At 37.2% G+C, this 17099-nt stretch overlaps 1 protein-coding gene across 1 annotated transcript in view; it reads left to right on the top strand.

Moving 5' to 3' along the window:
- The first annotated feature begins 6012 nt into the window (after positions 1-6012).
- The window catches only part of HCN1 (hyperpolarization activated cyclic nucleotide gated potassium channel 1), a 425130-nt gene continuing 414043 nt past the window's right edge, over positions 6013-17099 (top strand). Inside the window, exon 1 of the mRNA XM_054489203.2 lies at positions 6013-6623. Within this exon, the coding sequence (XP_054345178.1) occupies positions 6220-6623 (404 nt within the window). The 5' untranslated portion in view covers positions 6013-6219. The remainder of the gene's footprint in view (positions 6624-17099) is intronic.

Here is a 17099-nt window from a genome sequence, read left to right as displayed (position 1 = left end):
GGAAAGTAAAGTCGGCTTTCATTGACTCAAATTTAGCCGTCTTTTATATATGGCTTCTTTTCATTCTCTGCAAGGAATTCATTACTCTAAAATTATATGCATGGTGAAAGTTTTATATGTAAAATATATTGAAAATAAAACATACATATGTATCATATATGATCATATAGTAAAAGTAGGTAACTCACAAATGAATATAAGAAACTCAATGAACATGTGAAATCTGTTTATTCTTGTTAATAATTGTGAAAATGAAATTAAAACTCCAATGGCCTATCATTTTTTTCTTGCTCATTTTAAATTGGAAAAAGTTGTTAATATCTGATTTTGGGGCAAGTGTATGAAACAGGTAATCTCATGTGGTCTAAGAAGAAATATATATTCCTACAGTCTTTGGAGGGCAATTTGATAGTTACTACCAAAAGTAAATTTACCCATTAATTGAGTAATTATCTTTACCTCCAATATTTTTTCTCCATATCTATATTCATAACTACACAGAGATATAATAAGGATATTAATTGTAACACAGTTTGTAATAGCACAAAAGAATAAAACCTCAAATGTCCATTAGTAAAGGAGATGTTAAGTAAATTATGGTATATCCATTCTACAAAACAAATGCAGGCATTAAAGAAAAGGATGTTACAAATTATCTCGTGCTAATATCTTTAAGATATATTTTGAAACCTTAAATCCAAATGCCAGTACATTAAATATATTAAAAGATTAGTTTTGTAAAATAATAGAAATCAATATATGTATGTTAGAGTTGAGAAAAATAGACATGTGCCAGCAAAATGAAGATGGGTTGATGGACTACTTTAATGTTTTTCTTTTTAAATCTTGTATTCTTCAAATGTTTGACAAAAATATATATCATTTAGCGCTGATACAAGAAGGGAGAAATAGGGAAAAAATATCTATTTTGCTTTTGAATAGAGACTCAATATTGAAAGATGATAGTTCTTCCTAAAAAGTCTCTATGTGCAATGCAAACGAAATGCCTTAACTACAAAGACAAGTGCCAAAATTTGTCAAAAATAATTCTACATGTTTATGAAAAAAATCATGTTTAATATGTATGTCTGCAGACACATGAAGAGAAATACAGATGTTGGGATTGGGCCACCATATATTAAAACTATTAAAATTGTATAGTATTGTTTGTTAGTCTTTATATAGACAGGTCAATGGAAAAAATTCTGAAAAGTAAATATCTATCAATCTTTTAAAGTGGCATAGTCTTTTCTAGTGTTTGCTTTTATAAACATTTGCCTATCATGATTTTTAGTATTTACATTATAATACTAAATCATCTTAAATTCACTTTAGGAAATAACATGATATTATATTCTACCTTCCTTTTCCCTAGAATAGTTAACCATCCTAGGACCATTTGCTATACAACATATCCTTTGCTTATTGATGTGAAATGACAATTTGGAGCTATGATTAACACTAAAGTATGTTTCTGGTATTTATTTATTTATTTAGAGACAGAGTCTCACTCTGTCACCCAGGTTGGAGTGCAGTGGCGCGATCTCGGCTCACTGCAACCTCAGCCTCCTGGGTTTAAGCTATTCTCATGCCTCAGCCCCCCAAGTAGCTGGGATTACAGGAGCACGCCACCACGCATGACTCATTTTTTTGTATTTTTAGTAGAGACGGGGTTTCACCATGTTGGCCAGGCTGGTCTTGAACTCCTGACCTCAAGTGATCTGCCTGCCTCAGCCTCCCAAAGTGCAGGGATTTACAGGCATGAGCCACCACACCCGGCCTGGTTTTGACTCTTTTGCGTTGCCTTATCTGTCTCTTTCTCTGCTCAGTGCTACCCTAAGCAATTCTAATACTTTGGAAATTTTTTCATTGTTTTCATTTTTAAACCATAGCTTATGAACTGTTAAAAATGATTTATTAATCCAGTTAAACTTTAAAAACATTTTGTTGCTTTTGTCTGCATGGAGAAAACTAATAACACTTTTTTTTGTTGTTTGTTTTAAAGTAAGTAAGTTGCTTTATTGGTTACCAAGAATGATTATATATTGCTGGTGAGTTGTTTGGTTTGGTTGGTTTGCTTTCTTTTTTTTCTTTTGTTAAAATTTTACTTTAAGTTCTGGGATACATGTGCAGAAGTTTCAGGTTGTTACGTAGGTACACATGTGCCATGGTGGTTTGCTGCACCTATCAACCTTTCATCTAGGTTTTAAGCCCCTCATGCATTAAGTATTTGTCCTAATGCTCTACCTCCCCTTGCCTTCCAACCCTCAACAGGCCTTGTTGTGTAATGTTCCCCTCCCTGTGTCCATGGAATCACCAAATTTTGTTTGAAACTTAAAATAAATTTTGGAAGGAGCACCATATTTATAATATTGAGACTTTATGGACAAAGTATATAGCTAATTTATTTAAAAGTTTTTTATGCCTTTTATCAAAATAAATGTTTCTTAAACTATGGATCTCAGACATTTCTTGTTAAATTTATTATTGTGTAGTTTTCATTTTTAGTTGCAATTGTGAAAATAATCATTGTTCTCTATATTGCCTTAATGGTTATTGCTGATGCTTAGGAAAAATGTTAATTTTTGCATGTTTACTAAAGTAACCAAAAGTTGATACCAACTTCCCAACTTCTATTATTGGTTATGATGATTATCCAGTTGATTATTTTGGGTTTTCAGGAGACAATATTATCAATTAAAAATACCATGCATTGCAGAAATGGTGGATATGAGCGTATTGTTCTGACTTTAACAGCTTTAATGTTTCATATTAAGCATGATGTTGATGTGACTTTCCAGATAGATAATCAGATTTGCCTGTGCACAAGACACAGAAAGACTGTGAGGTTGTCAATGAGGAACTTTTTTTTCAAACTGTTCCTTACCACTGCCTTCTTCAACAGATGTTCTTATTTTATTTCCTTACATGTGTAATATGTTTGTAACATATTACTCTGTCCTACTAAGAGGGCCAAAATGTCTTATCCCTTAAATCTTTAAGTTTCACTGAGATTTTCCAATGAACCGTCAAACTTCAAGTCACCGATCTATCTTTTCTGTTTCATTTCATGTGTGCTAGCATCTGCTGCATGGAGATTTTATTTTAGATTCATATTAATCTTCTGCTGCTGCCTGCAATTTGATTTTAAGCAGAGTATTAAAGGAGACAGGGAACATTTCAGAAGATGCACAATTCTCGTATATATTGAACAGCACCCATTACAACTACTGATGAGACATTCTCCTGAAATTAATTCATAATTGATATTCTCTAACGAGTCCTCAGAAATCAGATTCCTGTAAAATACTAGGCACTTTGACATCATGAACATCTAATGACACAGAGTCAACATGATGGTAGTCTTACTTCTAAGATGTCTTTGAAATAAACACTCGAATTTAGCTCACTAGATTTTAGCTTGAGATAGTTTATCAACAAATTGATACAAAGACAAGCTAAGAAGAGATTATTCTGAAGTTTCAAGATTCTCTCTGTCTCTTCTTCTATCATTGATTCCATTCTTTTATTGCTTTCACTTTGTCTCAATCTTCTTGAGAGTTCATTCTTCCTCCAAAGAAAACTTAAATTTCATATTCTAAACAACTTTAAATCAACACTCTGAAAAGTAAAGAAACATGACTTTTTATAATGCTGACAACTTTAAGTTAATGCATTGATATAACATACACATTCTCAAATTTTTAAGAAAATGTATTTTTTGAGATTTTGAATAAATAAAATATGGCCTAGAAGCTATACTTGGAACAACCAATGACTTGTGATCTTTTTAAGACATTTCTTAGTTCTATTTTGAGATCTTGTTTTTCAGTGATTCTGTCATATCAGTTTAGTACAAACCTTGAAACTCAGAAAAACTTTTACTAAAATAACTGCCTGGTCATGAGTAAGATTAAGTTGCAATAGAACAAACAGAGAGATTGGCTAAAAGAAAAGCAAAACTTACTTAAACTCGGCATAACATTTTAGATGGTATATTTTTACATTATTATAAAATTTAAAATTTATGTTAACATATACATTGTCACACTCATGACTGAAAATAGAGGGATTGAGGAAGCATGCAGAATGGGAGAAAAGTAGGGAAACATCTTTAGTCTAATAAAGAAAAGCTGCCTGAGTAATCGGGTCTTTCTTAGGCAGAACTGTGCTTTGGGCAATGTTTGTTTTTATCCATTCCCGTGGCTTCCTTCTGCCCTCAGCACCTGGTATCCTTATCTGACCTCTTGGTTTTCCAAAGTAGAGAAAGGTCTCTATTTTGACAGATCAGAGCTCTATATTTTCATATTTTTCCTATCTCTTACCATTAAAATTTGGCCATCCATATTTATTCTTAGGGTTCTGGTACATGATTAGTTGAAAACAGATGGTGTCTGAGTCAGGACATAGCTCCGTGAAAAAAGGAGATTTAGCACAGGCTATGGTAAGGAGCATGGTAAGGAAATCTTACAGAATTGCGACAGAGTTAGGCCTAATGGCTCGTTTCTGCTTCCCTCTGCTCTTTTCTCTGTTCTCTGCTTCCTTTCTCAGCCTTTGTTAACCCCTCAGGAAGGCATCCAGTTGTCTTCCTTTGTCTTTATCCTTGCTTTCTTCATTGTTAATTGGCTTCATCACTGTTTAATTTTTCAGAAAAACACCTTGATTAGCCCCACTCATTATTTTTTTTTCCTCATGATAGGTCACTAGTTGCCATCCTGACATACATTCCCTCCTTGAGTGCCTGCCCCTTCTCCATAAAATGTGGCTACAGCTGACAGGAACCCAGGGGATCTGGGACTCTTGGCAGGGCAAGATTTCCTTTGAAGAGGCTGTAGGCAGGGAGGCAATGCTTGTATCTGAAACAGATGTTTTGGGACATTTAGGAGTCTTGAAGCTCTTCAGACGCCGGGGCTGCCCTGCTGAGTGACTGGTGGGTTTGGCAGCACATTTTGCTTCCTTTAGCTAATCCAGTGGGTTTCAGAGACGCAGAGGGAATAAGAGGAAACGGATAATGCTTTCCTCAGCATCAGTACCACACCTGTAAGTTTCCCTTAAGAATGTTCCCCCCTTCTGAAATGGTAATGACATTCTGACGAGAGATTCCAAGACGTCTTGACTTCCTAGCGTGGTGTCGTTAAACACTGACAGGCATACACATCCCTTAATGTGTTTTATTGATGATGTAACTTATCTAAAAAGATAGGTCAGCTCAGGCGAGGCCTCCCTCACACACTTTTCTTCCAATATTGGTGGCTGATAGATCTGCTTGCATGTGTATTGATACGAATGGCCTTGGAAAGAAAGAAATCCCGTCCCCTGTTTAAAAAACTCTGCAAGAATTAACAAGGATAAGTGTAAGGAGGTCAGTTGTCTGTCCCCAGGTGCAGAACCTTAATCTGAAAAGCCCCAAGCAGCTGGTTACCTAGGATTACACAGACCTGGTAGCTTTTGCCCTCTGCCTCTCTTTCTAGCACACACGCGCACGCACACACACAGGCACAGTTTCCCTGGTACTTTTGACATTTATTTTCCATTGTCAAACTTTACTTTCTTTTGGACATTTGGTTTTGCACGTGAATTGCTGGCATGCATAGTCAGCTAGTCCCCTTTTCTCCATCTGTAACGTTATTCAAACAGGCGTTCAGATAATGTCTTCATGAGTTTAAGATGTTTGTTTCTTTCGGACCAACACACACTCGCTAGTTCAGGCTTGCTCTCTCTCCTCTCTCCCCGCTCTTTCATGCAAACATACACCGAGTCCTTCTCCACGTGTACCAATGAATGTCTCCTCCGAGGGCTCTTGAGTTCAATGTCACGCTGGGCAGAAGTAGAGCAAGAGTAACGAGCATGTGTGGAGTGCGGACGGGGAGAGACCCTTTCTGGCCAACAGAGGGCAGCCGAGGGGAGGCGCTGGGGCGCGAGGGCTGAGCCCAGCTGAGCCTCGCCTAGCTCCGGCAGCCTCAGCTTCAGCACCAGCCGCACCGGAGCCCGGACCGCAGCCACTAAAGGCAGCGGCGGCGGCGGGAGCCAGGCGCGCAGCTAGCAGCGGCGCGGTCGGGAAGCAGGAGCCGCCGCCGCCGCCGCCGCCGCCGCCGCCGCGACGGGCAGCTGGGCTCGCCGGCAGCCGGCTCGGGCCCCTACCCTCTCGGCTACGTGTCCTCGGCGCCGGGCGGCCGGCGAGTCTGGAGCCCGCGCCGTCGCCGGCCGCGTCCTCTGGGCATGGAAGGAGGCGGCAAGCCCAACTCTTCGTCTAACAGCCGGGACGATGGCAACAGCGTCTTCCCCGCCAAGGCGTCCGCGACGGGCGCGGGGCCGGCCGCGGCCGAGAAGCGCCTGGGCACCCCGCCGGGGGGCGGCGGGGCCGGCGCGAAGGAGCACGGCAACTCCGTGTGCTTCAAGGTGGACGGCGGCGGCGGCGGCGAGGAGCCGGCCGGGGGTTTCGAAGACGCCGAGGGGCCCCGGCGGCAGTACGGCTTCATGCAGAGGCAGTTCACCTCCATGCTGCAGCCCGGGGTCAACAAATTCTCCCTCCGCATGTTTGGGAGCCAGAAAGCGGTGGAAAAGGAGCAGGAAAGGGTTAAAACTGCAGGCTTCTGGATTATCCACCCTTACAGTGATTTCAGGTGAGGGCTCCCGGTCGCCGCCCCACCCTCCCTTCAGGCGCGCCCTCAAACGCGCTTCCCCGCGCTTGGGAGGGGGGCGTCCCGGGGACTCGGAGGGCGGGCGGGGGGTGGCGCTGCCGGCGGCGTCGGCTCGGGCTGAGCAGGCTCCACTCTGCGCCTCCGGGTAGTTTCCACCCAGGAGGGGCTCGGAGGATGTGCTTCTGTTGCCCGGGAATCCTGGACGGGCTCTCCTCCTTGGCCTCCTGAACTTCAGGGACAGATCAGGGAAGGATGGAGGCCACGGTGACCCCCTTGGGAGGAGGCGAAGTTGTACCAGGGAAACTTTTACTTCAGAGACGAGAGTGTGAGGAAGCGGGCAGCCACCCTTCCTCGCGCGGCTCCCTCAACTGTGGTCTCAACCAAGAGGGAAAAGGAGGCTTCTGGGGCTCAGGAGAAGACTGGGTAACCGGAGACAGCGATTCACAAGCCCGAGCATTTCCTGCCGCGCTCGCCCCTGGGGAGTGTGTTTAGTCTGTTTTTCTTTATAGGCGCTGGGTATCCCCGCTGGGTTTATTCAGAAACAGCGGCCGGCAGGCAAGAGAAGGGCAATTTGCACTTGGATAGTCCCTGACGTGAGGTCTCATCAAAGCCAGGCGCTTCCAGGCAGGGCAGGAGCGTGGCAGGAAGCCTCTAGTTCCTGAAACAGAGAGAGGGGGCGTTGCCAGAGCCCCCTTCTGAAATAGAGCGGCACCCTTTCTTGACCTTGACTGCAAGTCTATTTCAAAAATCTTTTTCACGTCCCCCAGCTCGGGAAGAAGGACAGGAAAGCTGTCAGCAGGAAAACTCCGCTTTGGAGAATTAAAATTAAGACGTTTTCTGATCTTATTTGTCGCCCAAGTATTCGTTCGGTGATAAGCATGTTTAGAGATTGTCAAATGAAGGTCGTGTATTAGATCCTCTTATTAGCGTGCGCACGATTATCTTAGCTCCTGAACAAGGCTGGACTTTCCATTTTAAAATCCAGAACTAGTAACTCCTAATAACTCAGGGTGATATTTATTTATTTGGCCGAACTCGTTCGAAAAGAAAAAAAGAATCAACTAAAGGAGTATGTGCATATACTAAAGATTCTTTGTAGGATAAATATAGCAATGTAAAGCAGCCTTGGATTTAGTTTAGAAACTAAGCGAAATTATCACCAACTACATGCCTTAACGGGAGCTGTCCACAGTTCTGAATGACATTAGCTGTGAAAAACCCACAGTCCCACCACACAAAGGCTCAGAGTGACGGTCTTTGCCTTCTTTGAGATATTTATCGTCTCAGAAATCAGTAGCCTCCGTGATCTATGCATAGAATGAATGGATTTTAGAAACTGTATAATTTTAAGTTACTTATTTGTAAAAACACACAGCAAAGTCCAAAGGAGAACTTATAAAACCTAATGACGTTTATAGTCTAGAGATCATTAAGAGTTTGATTGAAAGAATGTTCATTAAAAAATTTTTAAAAAAGAAAGAATGTTCATATTAAAAAGATGTAATAAATAATCAAACCTGTTTCCTCCAGTAGGAAGATAGGGAAGCAAACTTATAAATGACCCTGTTCTAAGATGTATAAGGTTGTCGTGTTCTTTAGAATTTTAAAGGTGGGAATCAAGTATAGAACATTATTTTTTCCTCAGTCCCCAATGGAAATATATTTCACCTCATTTTAAAATTTTTAAATGAAAATAATTTACGTGAAAAAAGTCTCCAGTCTTAATAGCAAAATTAAATGTGGTATTTCCAGAAATGTACGAGGTTCAATATTAACATGCAAAAATGCTGAACTTTTAACATTTAATTTCACTCAATAAAATGATTACATATGATGCTTTTATTTCTTCAGCAATATGAAAAGGACTATCCCTTTTCAAAATGATACCACATATCAAGTAATTAAACTTTCTCCCACTTACTAAATAAAAACATAGGGCCACTTTTCAGGAATTAGAATAGCATGCGAAAGTCTTTTGAATGAATGGAATTACAGGATTCTCCTTATTTTCCCAAGGAAATCTTCTGAGACAAAATATCTCTTTAATAAAAACATTGTTACTGAACGAAGGAACAAATTGAAATCAGGTGATGATTTAATTTTATTATTCATTTCAAAGAAATGGGAAATGATTAAAAACTGAGCTAATACTCTAAACTCCAGTGTGGAGTAGTTTGGAATATTTGACTTTTCCCTTGTATAAATGGAAAAAAGAAAATGGCAGGCACAAATTAAGCAATTATAATTATTTAGATCTTTTTAAACTGAAAGATATCTGAAAAAATAGATTTTAAAACATAATTACAATATACACTGGTGTTCTAAAACAAACTGGAAAAATAATCATGTACTTGTTTACATTCAGAATATATTTACATCTTATTATTTCATTAATGTTTTTTGTATGATCTCAAAACCAATATAAGATTTTCTAAAATCTATAACATCAAGATAATGTAATGAAAGAACAAAAATAGGAAAGACAAAATTCTAGCAGTAGTTTTTTTCTACGGGGAAAGCAACGTGTGAGTAATTTTCAACAGATACTAGAAATTTTTGTGGTCATGATCTAGCCTTTACTTTAGGCCCTTTCCTGAAGGATTCTTTCAGGGAGGTGCTTTACTACAATTCCTAAAATGCCAAACTTAAGTTCATTAATCATTTAACAACTGAGCGAGTGACACTTAAGAGTAATTTCTATGAAGAGTGGGGAGATATTGCAAATGAAGATATCCAGAGGATTCTTTTCCTTGACATTTTTAATAAGCCTTTGCATGGCCAGAGAAGTTTACTATGTTCTTATTCCAGGGCATGTCGTGACTTTAACACTGTTTCTAGTTTCCCTTCTCAGGATAGTTTTTAAGACTGATAGCTTTCTACTTTACTGACCTCAAGGGACAAGGCTGTGCTCCCACTGAGACTTTCAGAGAGCTAGCTAGTGCCTCTTTTCCCTGCCAGAGCCCAAGAGTGCTATTGCTGTGTCTGACAGGTAGTTTTCTCTACCCCTGGCGTAAGTAGGGCAGAGGTGCTGTAATTACCTTTTTCCTCAGGAGAGGATGATGATAGAAACCTTCAGAGAGTAAAAAAGAGTCCAATAGTATAAATACTGTTTGAAATAACTGGGTGGAAGCTACAGAATTTAGTAAACACAACAAGCTCATGTTTTTGTTAATGCTGTGGTATGTAAGCACCCAAACTAGGGAAAATAGGGATAGTTACTTAAAAACAAATGTAGCTCGATTTTTCTGTAGTGACAGCATGGTCTTAGTCTTATTGAATTTCATGTGAACAACACACAGACACATTTAATTTGGAGGTTAAATATGATTTTTAAAAATTCATGGTGATTTTATATTAATTAGCTAGAATTTTACTAAGGTTTAAAAGTGATGCTCGGCAAGCATTGTGCTTCCATAGCCAATTGATAGTTATGATATAATCATTTAAATAGATTGAAAGAATATTTAGAATACTTTTGTGAATGATTTTTATTATGCAAGCAATTTATCTTGGAAGAATTTATCACCGGACTATTTGCCATTTTAGGGATTCTGTCATTATTTTGTTCCATCATGCTTACACAAAGGGACTTTTAAAAAGAATGCTCCTTTCCATATATATTGCCAGCCAACATCTTGCTCCTCATAATGGAGGCAGTTTTGTATCTTGACTTATTTTTTTCAATTTCTTTTCATCATTAGTATGAGTGTGTGAAAAGCTTATTATGTTGTAAGTACTCAAGGACTCTAGAGATGGGATTTACTTCCTGAAGATACCGTCACTTCCGGTCTTCCATCTCTGCTTTGAATTGCAGCTACAACTGTACTGATATCAGAGATCACTGATGTGTTCATTAGGGAAGGGAGGCTTCACCCATATTATACAGTTCATAATAGAGAGAACATTTGCTTCCAGGAGCTTCTCACAAGAAAACAATTCAACCTTCTAGGGTTTAAAGACGAATTAGCCTACTGTTAGGTTATCTTTGTGCTGAACACACTCTGTATCTGCCAGCAATGCTTATTTTATTTGCTTTTCATATCAACATAGCCAAAATTAACCATAAGAATTTTTTTTCTATGTTAGGTGAACCTTTTTGTGCTTTATCTTTAAGTTCAATTACATTTTTCTTAGTGGCTCTAGCAACTGTTAGACACAACATGAAATTTCTTCAAAGATTTAAACGTGTGAATTTATTTAGTTTTTCTTAGTATACATATGTTATGCAACTTTAAATTTTAGCAAATGTTTCACTGTTGCATTTAGTAGATATTATGATTTATACTATTAAAATATTATAAGATAGTTTTCATTTTTTTCTGAGCAACTTTCCCTTTAAACCTACTTTTGGGGTATGATTATAAATTGAGAATCAGTGAAGAGGTACACTTTACTAATCATATTTAATTATGTGGACTTGGATTTATGAACGTGCCTGTTGAATAATGAAAGAAATTTAAATGCACTGGAAAGATATATTACTTATTATTTGTATCATAGGTTCATTTAAGAAAATTATATTCAGCTATATCTGCTTGATCAAAAACCACAAACCAAAACAACATCACCACCAAAAAGCAAGATAAATAGTATTTGTAATTCTGCATTGTTATACTCAATGCACCTATGTCCTATAGTGAGCAGGAAACCAGCAGAATGCATTTGGTATGATTTTCAGGTGATAATCTTATCATTATGAATATAATTCTTGTGTTTAGCAGATAATTCACTTCATTATTTAGACACAACAATTAGGCTCTGGAAAAGAACTTTCAAATAGAGTCTCTTGTAAGTACAGTGCAAATTATTGCAGATCATTAGCACTACGTGAAGAGTACTGAGCATTTGCAGGGTCTGTGACAAATTTTCATTTTATCATTTTATGTAAAGGAGTAACAAACTATGAATTAGGCTGACACTATATATTTTAGTTGTAGAAATAGTGATAATAAAGAAAAAAGTCTGCATGCACTATGAAAATTATATTTTCTCTAAGTACTTTTCTTCTAAAAATAATTTTCTTTGTGAAGGCATCTGGATGTACAACTTACCATTAGTTTTACAGGAAAAAATATCAGGATTCCTGGTGCATCCTGGAATTTTATGTTTTTGCAAAATAAACCTTCATGGCTCTGTTAATTCTATTTGTATATATATGCTACAGAAACTATTCAAGGGACATCTATATATGTAGAAGAATGTATATAGAAGTAAAGAATATATAGAGAAGTTGATTATTTTTGAGTTGAGCGTTTATCTGACACATTTCACCCAACTTTGATAAGATTGATTTCATGACTCTTTCAAGTTATGTTAGTTAATTTTCTCATAGTATTTTCTATTTTGTCTAATAGTTGACCACTCAGTTAAAGCAAAGAAGCAACATTACTCATGCCTTAAATTTACAACTTATAATTTTATTTATATAAACCTAATTTTATTTTCAGGTCACTAGTTGTAACTCTAAAAACATAAGGCTAATTTTACATACATACAAAATTAGTAAATATTTATAAATTTTAGACTATCAGCTTTGTTGTATACGGTCATTCAGTATTAAAAAAAAGTGCCACAACAAACATCTTTGCACCTTACTCTTCATTGTTTTGGCTAAAGTTCAGGGAATGGAATGAGTGCCTATGAACATTCTAGAGATTGTATACATATTGATTTGACCAATTAATACTGCCTCCAGTTTACAGATTTCTTAAAATGACAAGAATAATGTAGGTTCTCCAAGGTTGACATTCCTGTTATGATATTTACAGGCTGTTTTAGGACAGAAAGTGTAACCTGTCCTCCATTTCATTCAACATAGAGTGACAAGAGTGATCTTTAAAAAGCAAATCTAATAATATTGTTATGCTTTTTAAAACCCTTTAGTAACTTCCCATTACTCTTAGACTACATTGGACAAACTTTCTATGAGCTTCAAGACCCTGCATAATTTCAGCCGATATATGCAGCCTCATCACATGCCACTCATTCCAGCACTGTGTTCCAGCCACTTGGGTAAATTTTTAGCTCCTAGAACAACCTGAGTTCTCTCCTGCAACTAAGATTTTGTGTGACATTACCCCCAAGCTTGAAATACTCTTTTCACTTTTTATCACTCCACATAACTAGTTTCTACTCATCTTTTAGATTTACATTTAATCATTGTGCACACACTTATTTTTCTATGTAGGCTTTCTGTTCAGCAGAATTTATAATTATTTTTATATGTGTCCTTTCCCTGGAATTTAAGCCATGCTACCTTATGAATCTTACTCAGTTTTACATTCCCAATGTTGTAAAAATGCACATAATAGACTTTTCTTGCCAAACTTTCTTAGAGGCTTCATTTTTTTTTTCTTCAACTTTTATTTTAACTTCAGGGGTAAATGTGTGGGATGTGCAGGTTTGTTAAATAGGTAAACATGTGCCATGGTAGTTTGCTGCACAGATCATCCCATCGCCTAAGTATTACAACCAGATATGGTTTATTTTTAACAGCTTTTTTGAGACAAAATTCATATACCATACAATTCACCCATTTAAAGTAAGCAATTCAATATTTTCTAGTAAGTTCACAGTTATGCAGCCATCACCACAATCAATTTTAGAATATTTTGTCATCCTAAGGAGAAACCCCATATGCATTAGCACTCACTTTCTCTCCTCTCCCGCCCTCCCGCTCAGCCTTAAGCAACCACTAATCCACTCTCTGTCTCTGTAGATTTTTGCTTATTCTGAATATTTTATATCAGTGAAGTCATGCAATATATAGTGTTTTTTTATTGGCTTCTTTCACTTAGCATAATGTTTTTTCAAGGTTCATTCATGCTGTTACCTGTGTCAGTACTTTATTCATTTCCTTGCTTAATAACATTCCATTTTATGGATATACTACCTTTAATTTATTCATTTATCAGTTGATGGACATCTGAGTTGTTTCTGCTTTTTGGTTATTGTAAATACTGCTGATATGAATATTCTCGTACAAGTTTTTGTGCAGAGATGTTTTCATTTCTCTTTGGAGTGAAATTTCTGGGTCATCAAAACAGACCTGTAATAAATATTTATTGACTGAATGGACAAAGAATTATTCTCCAACCAGGTCATAAGCACATTTAATCTTGGAGTTAATAAATTCGGATGAAAGCAATGAAAGCTCTTCTTTTTTCCTACAGTAATACCTGGCATCTCCTTCCCACTGGCACCTGCAAGTATGTGCCCCAACTATTACATTCCCCTGCCGAATACACAGATGAATAAATGAAACTGCAGAGAAGTGATGTAGCGTGAACGTGGTGACATAGATAGATAGTAAGAACTGGGCCAGGAATGCAGTTCTTGTGAATATTAATTTTGTCACTTCAACTATTTTACATAATAAGAAACAAGGTTGCCAGTATAAATAATTCTCCAAACATTCTGGGAAACATGATGGATTGAACCTAATCATTTATACTTCCTCCCTCTTGAAGTCACTCCAAAATAATATGAAAAAGCACAGACACATTGGTAAGTAGAAGAAAGAGGAGACATCAGAGAATATAGATCTCAAGAACATTTGTAAAATAGGAAGTTAATGGAGAAATTATTCCGCTTCCACAATCCTTCACCCATTGAAATCCAGAAGAGTTCAGGACTTGGAAATGCCAGTTATGAAATAGTTGCAGGAAAGCCAGACTGAAAACAGAATTAAATAAGGGTTTCCTTAGTGAATACAGAACTCCCTGTGCTGACATTAGGATGCTTGGAGCCAGGCCAATTTTTCTCAGTTGAGAAACTGGAGAAAATACCTCCAAAGGGAGACATTTCAAAGTCTTCCGATAAAAAATCATGTTTATTGCCTAGTCACTTTGCAAAAATTCCCACATGTGTACATTGAGGCTGTAATTATATTTTTGTTATGGCATTGGTTAATATGGAACTGAAAGCAAAAGATAACCAGACATTTGAGAAAAGTCTCATGAGGGAAGACTAAGTCAAACAGAGAAAGACTAAATCAAACAGCCAAAGAAGGTCCAGAGGGATGGCATGAGGAAAAATGACAGTATTATAAAAAATACTCCACAAATGATATCGTCATAAATATTTTATCTGCACAATAAGAACACGTTGCTATGAAAAAAATAGTAAGAAATTTAAAAAACAGCTCTTGGATGAAATGTGTTAGCAGATAAAGTCTAGGAAGCCTGTCAGAATTAGAACAAAAAGACAAAAGGGAATAGGAAATATAAGAAAATATAGCAAAACCAAGAACTAATTTATAAGGTCAAAATCTACCATAAGGTATTCTAGAATGATTAAAAAAAGAGTGAAAAGAGACATATGGAATTAATAGAGACATTTTTGATAAAATTTTCCAGATAGCAGCAACTGAAATGTCTGTTCTGAGGAACTTATGGAATACTTAGCATCATGAAAGAAAAAGACTGCCCAAGGATCATTACACAGAAGCTTTACAACACCATTGAATAAGCAACAAACAAACAAATGACTAAGACTTTTCAAAGAAAAAGTTACATATCAAGAAGTGGGAATAATACTTTAAGGTAAATGACGATGTAACAAAGTCTGCAAAATTCTGAGAGGAAGTAATCTCCATAAGAAATCCATACCTTGCCATAATACAAAGTTTAAATAAAGATATTCAGAAATTAAGAACTCTAGTATTAACCACCCACGTACCCTTTCTTAGAAAGTTATTAGATGACATGTTCCTGCAAAACAAGGAATTACACCAAACAACATGAAGACATAGAAGCTAGGAAATGGGCTCTAACACAGAGAAACCTGAAGTCCCAGGAGTACTCTAAAATAGCTAGCCTTGAAAGAAACCAGTCCAGACTGGGGCGGGAAAGCAAAGCGTTCTGGAGGAAGGCCTTCAGGGTAGGAAAAACAAATAGATATCAGCATTTGATAAATAATGTTATTAGGTGTTCCAGAGATCATTTGGAACAATATATTGATGACTTTCATATAAATATTTGTAGAGTACTTTGGAGACAAGTAAATAAACAAAAGACCTTTATTAACTCCAGAATGATCTAAAGGTGTCTAAAAAAGGGAAAAGAATCACAGTTCCTTGCTTGGTTCAGCAGTGCCTAATGGTTATTTGGTCATAATAATGTAAACAAGTTGACTGTTTTAAATAAAGATTGTGGTGCAATTATTCTAGGTTGGTGGGAGGGCAGGAGAAACGTAAATGTGGTTTGGGTGATGTCAGAAAGCTCAGTCCTTGTCTTCCACAGTTGGCAGCTAATGAATAGTATTTAAAATTGATAAATTAATTTGTCTTTGAAATACGAACTAAACACTAAAAGAAACAATTATGGTGGTTGAATTTGGAAAGTGATATGTAGGGGTAAAAGGAAAAGGGAGAGGCTTATATGTTCTCCTTATAATTCTTGATGCTGTTTTGCTTAAAAAAAAAGACTATGGTCGTATATTATTTTGAGGTAACAATGTTAGGAACTGTTTGGGTCAGAATCTGAGCTTCACCACCTTAGTAACTGGACCTTAATTTTCTCAATTATAATATGAGGAAAAAATTATATATATATAAAATTCATGGGATATATAGTATATATAGTGTGTATATATACTCTATATGCTATATAAACATTTCTGTATATGTAGTGCTTAGAAGTTATGCTCTGCATTTAATGCTATTTAAGAGTTAGTTATTTTTATGAGTGTAAAATTAAAACAGAATTAAGGCACGTTAGTTGTTTGAAAAGTTAAATATTCTCTAAGTACATACTCTGTTTCCATAATTCCTGAAGAAAAAAAATATATGAAGGAACGGCCATGTAAATGGTGTGCTATTTCCTTTTTACCTTCATGCAATCCCTGGCAGCAGAAGCCCTGATGTGCAATGCCATATTTTATGTATGCTGTGTGAAATTGGTCTAGTTATGAGGCAGTTAGCATTGGAAAACTTTTTTTTTTTTTTTTTGAGATGGAGTTTCATTCTTGTTGCCCAGGCTGGAGTGCAATGGCACGATCTTGGCTCACCGCAACCTCTGCCTCCTGTGTTCAAGCAATTCTCCTGCCTCAGCCTCCCAAGTAGCTGGGATTACAGGCATGTGCCACCACGCCCGGCTAATTTTGTATTTTTGTTAGAGACAGGTTTCTCCATGTTGGTCAGGCTGATCTCAAAACTCCTGACCTCAGGTGATCCGCCCGCCTCGGCCTCCTAAAGTGCTGACGTTACAGGCGTGAGACACTGCGTCCAGCCGGAAAACTTTTATTGTATCCTGTTTCTGCATAATTTTCCAGTTTAATCTCCTTAGTTGGTATAGAATGCTACAGTATTGAACATTTGGAAATAGCTTTTAAGGAAAATTATAATGGCATTCATTGGGTTGCATGTGCTACTTTCTGTTCATCTTTATTTTCATCAGAAAATGGCATAGTTAAACCATTTGGGATGTTATTTCAAATCAGTTAAGTATTATATATGAG

The sequence above is a fragment of the Pongo pygmaeus genome, chromosome 4 (genome assembly GCF_028885625.2).
Source record: "Pongo pygmaeus isolate AG05252 chromosome 4, NHGRI_mPonPyg2-v2.0_pri, whole genome shotgun sequence".
Taxonomy (NCBI): domain Eukaryota; kingdom Metazoa; phylum Chordata; class Mammalia; order Primates; family Hominidae; genus Pongo; species Pongo pygmaeus.
Note: the sequence above shows the minus strand (reverse complement) of the source record. Positions and strands in the feature narration are given on the sequence as shown.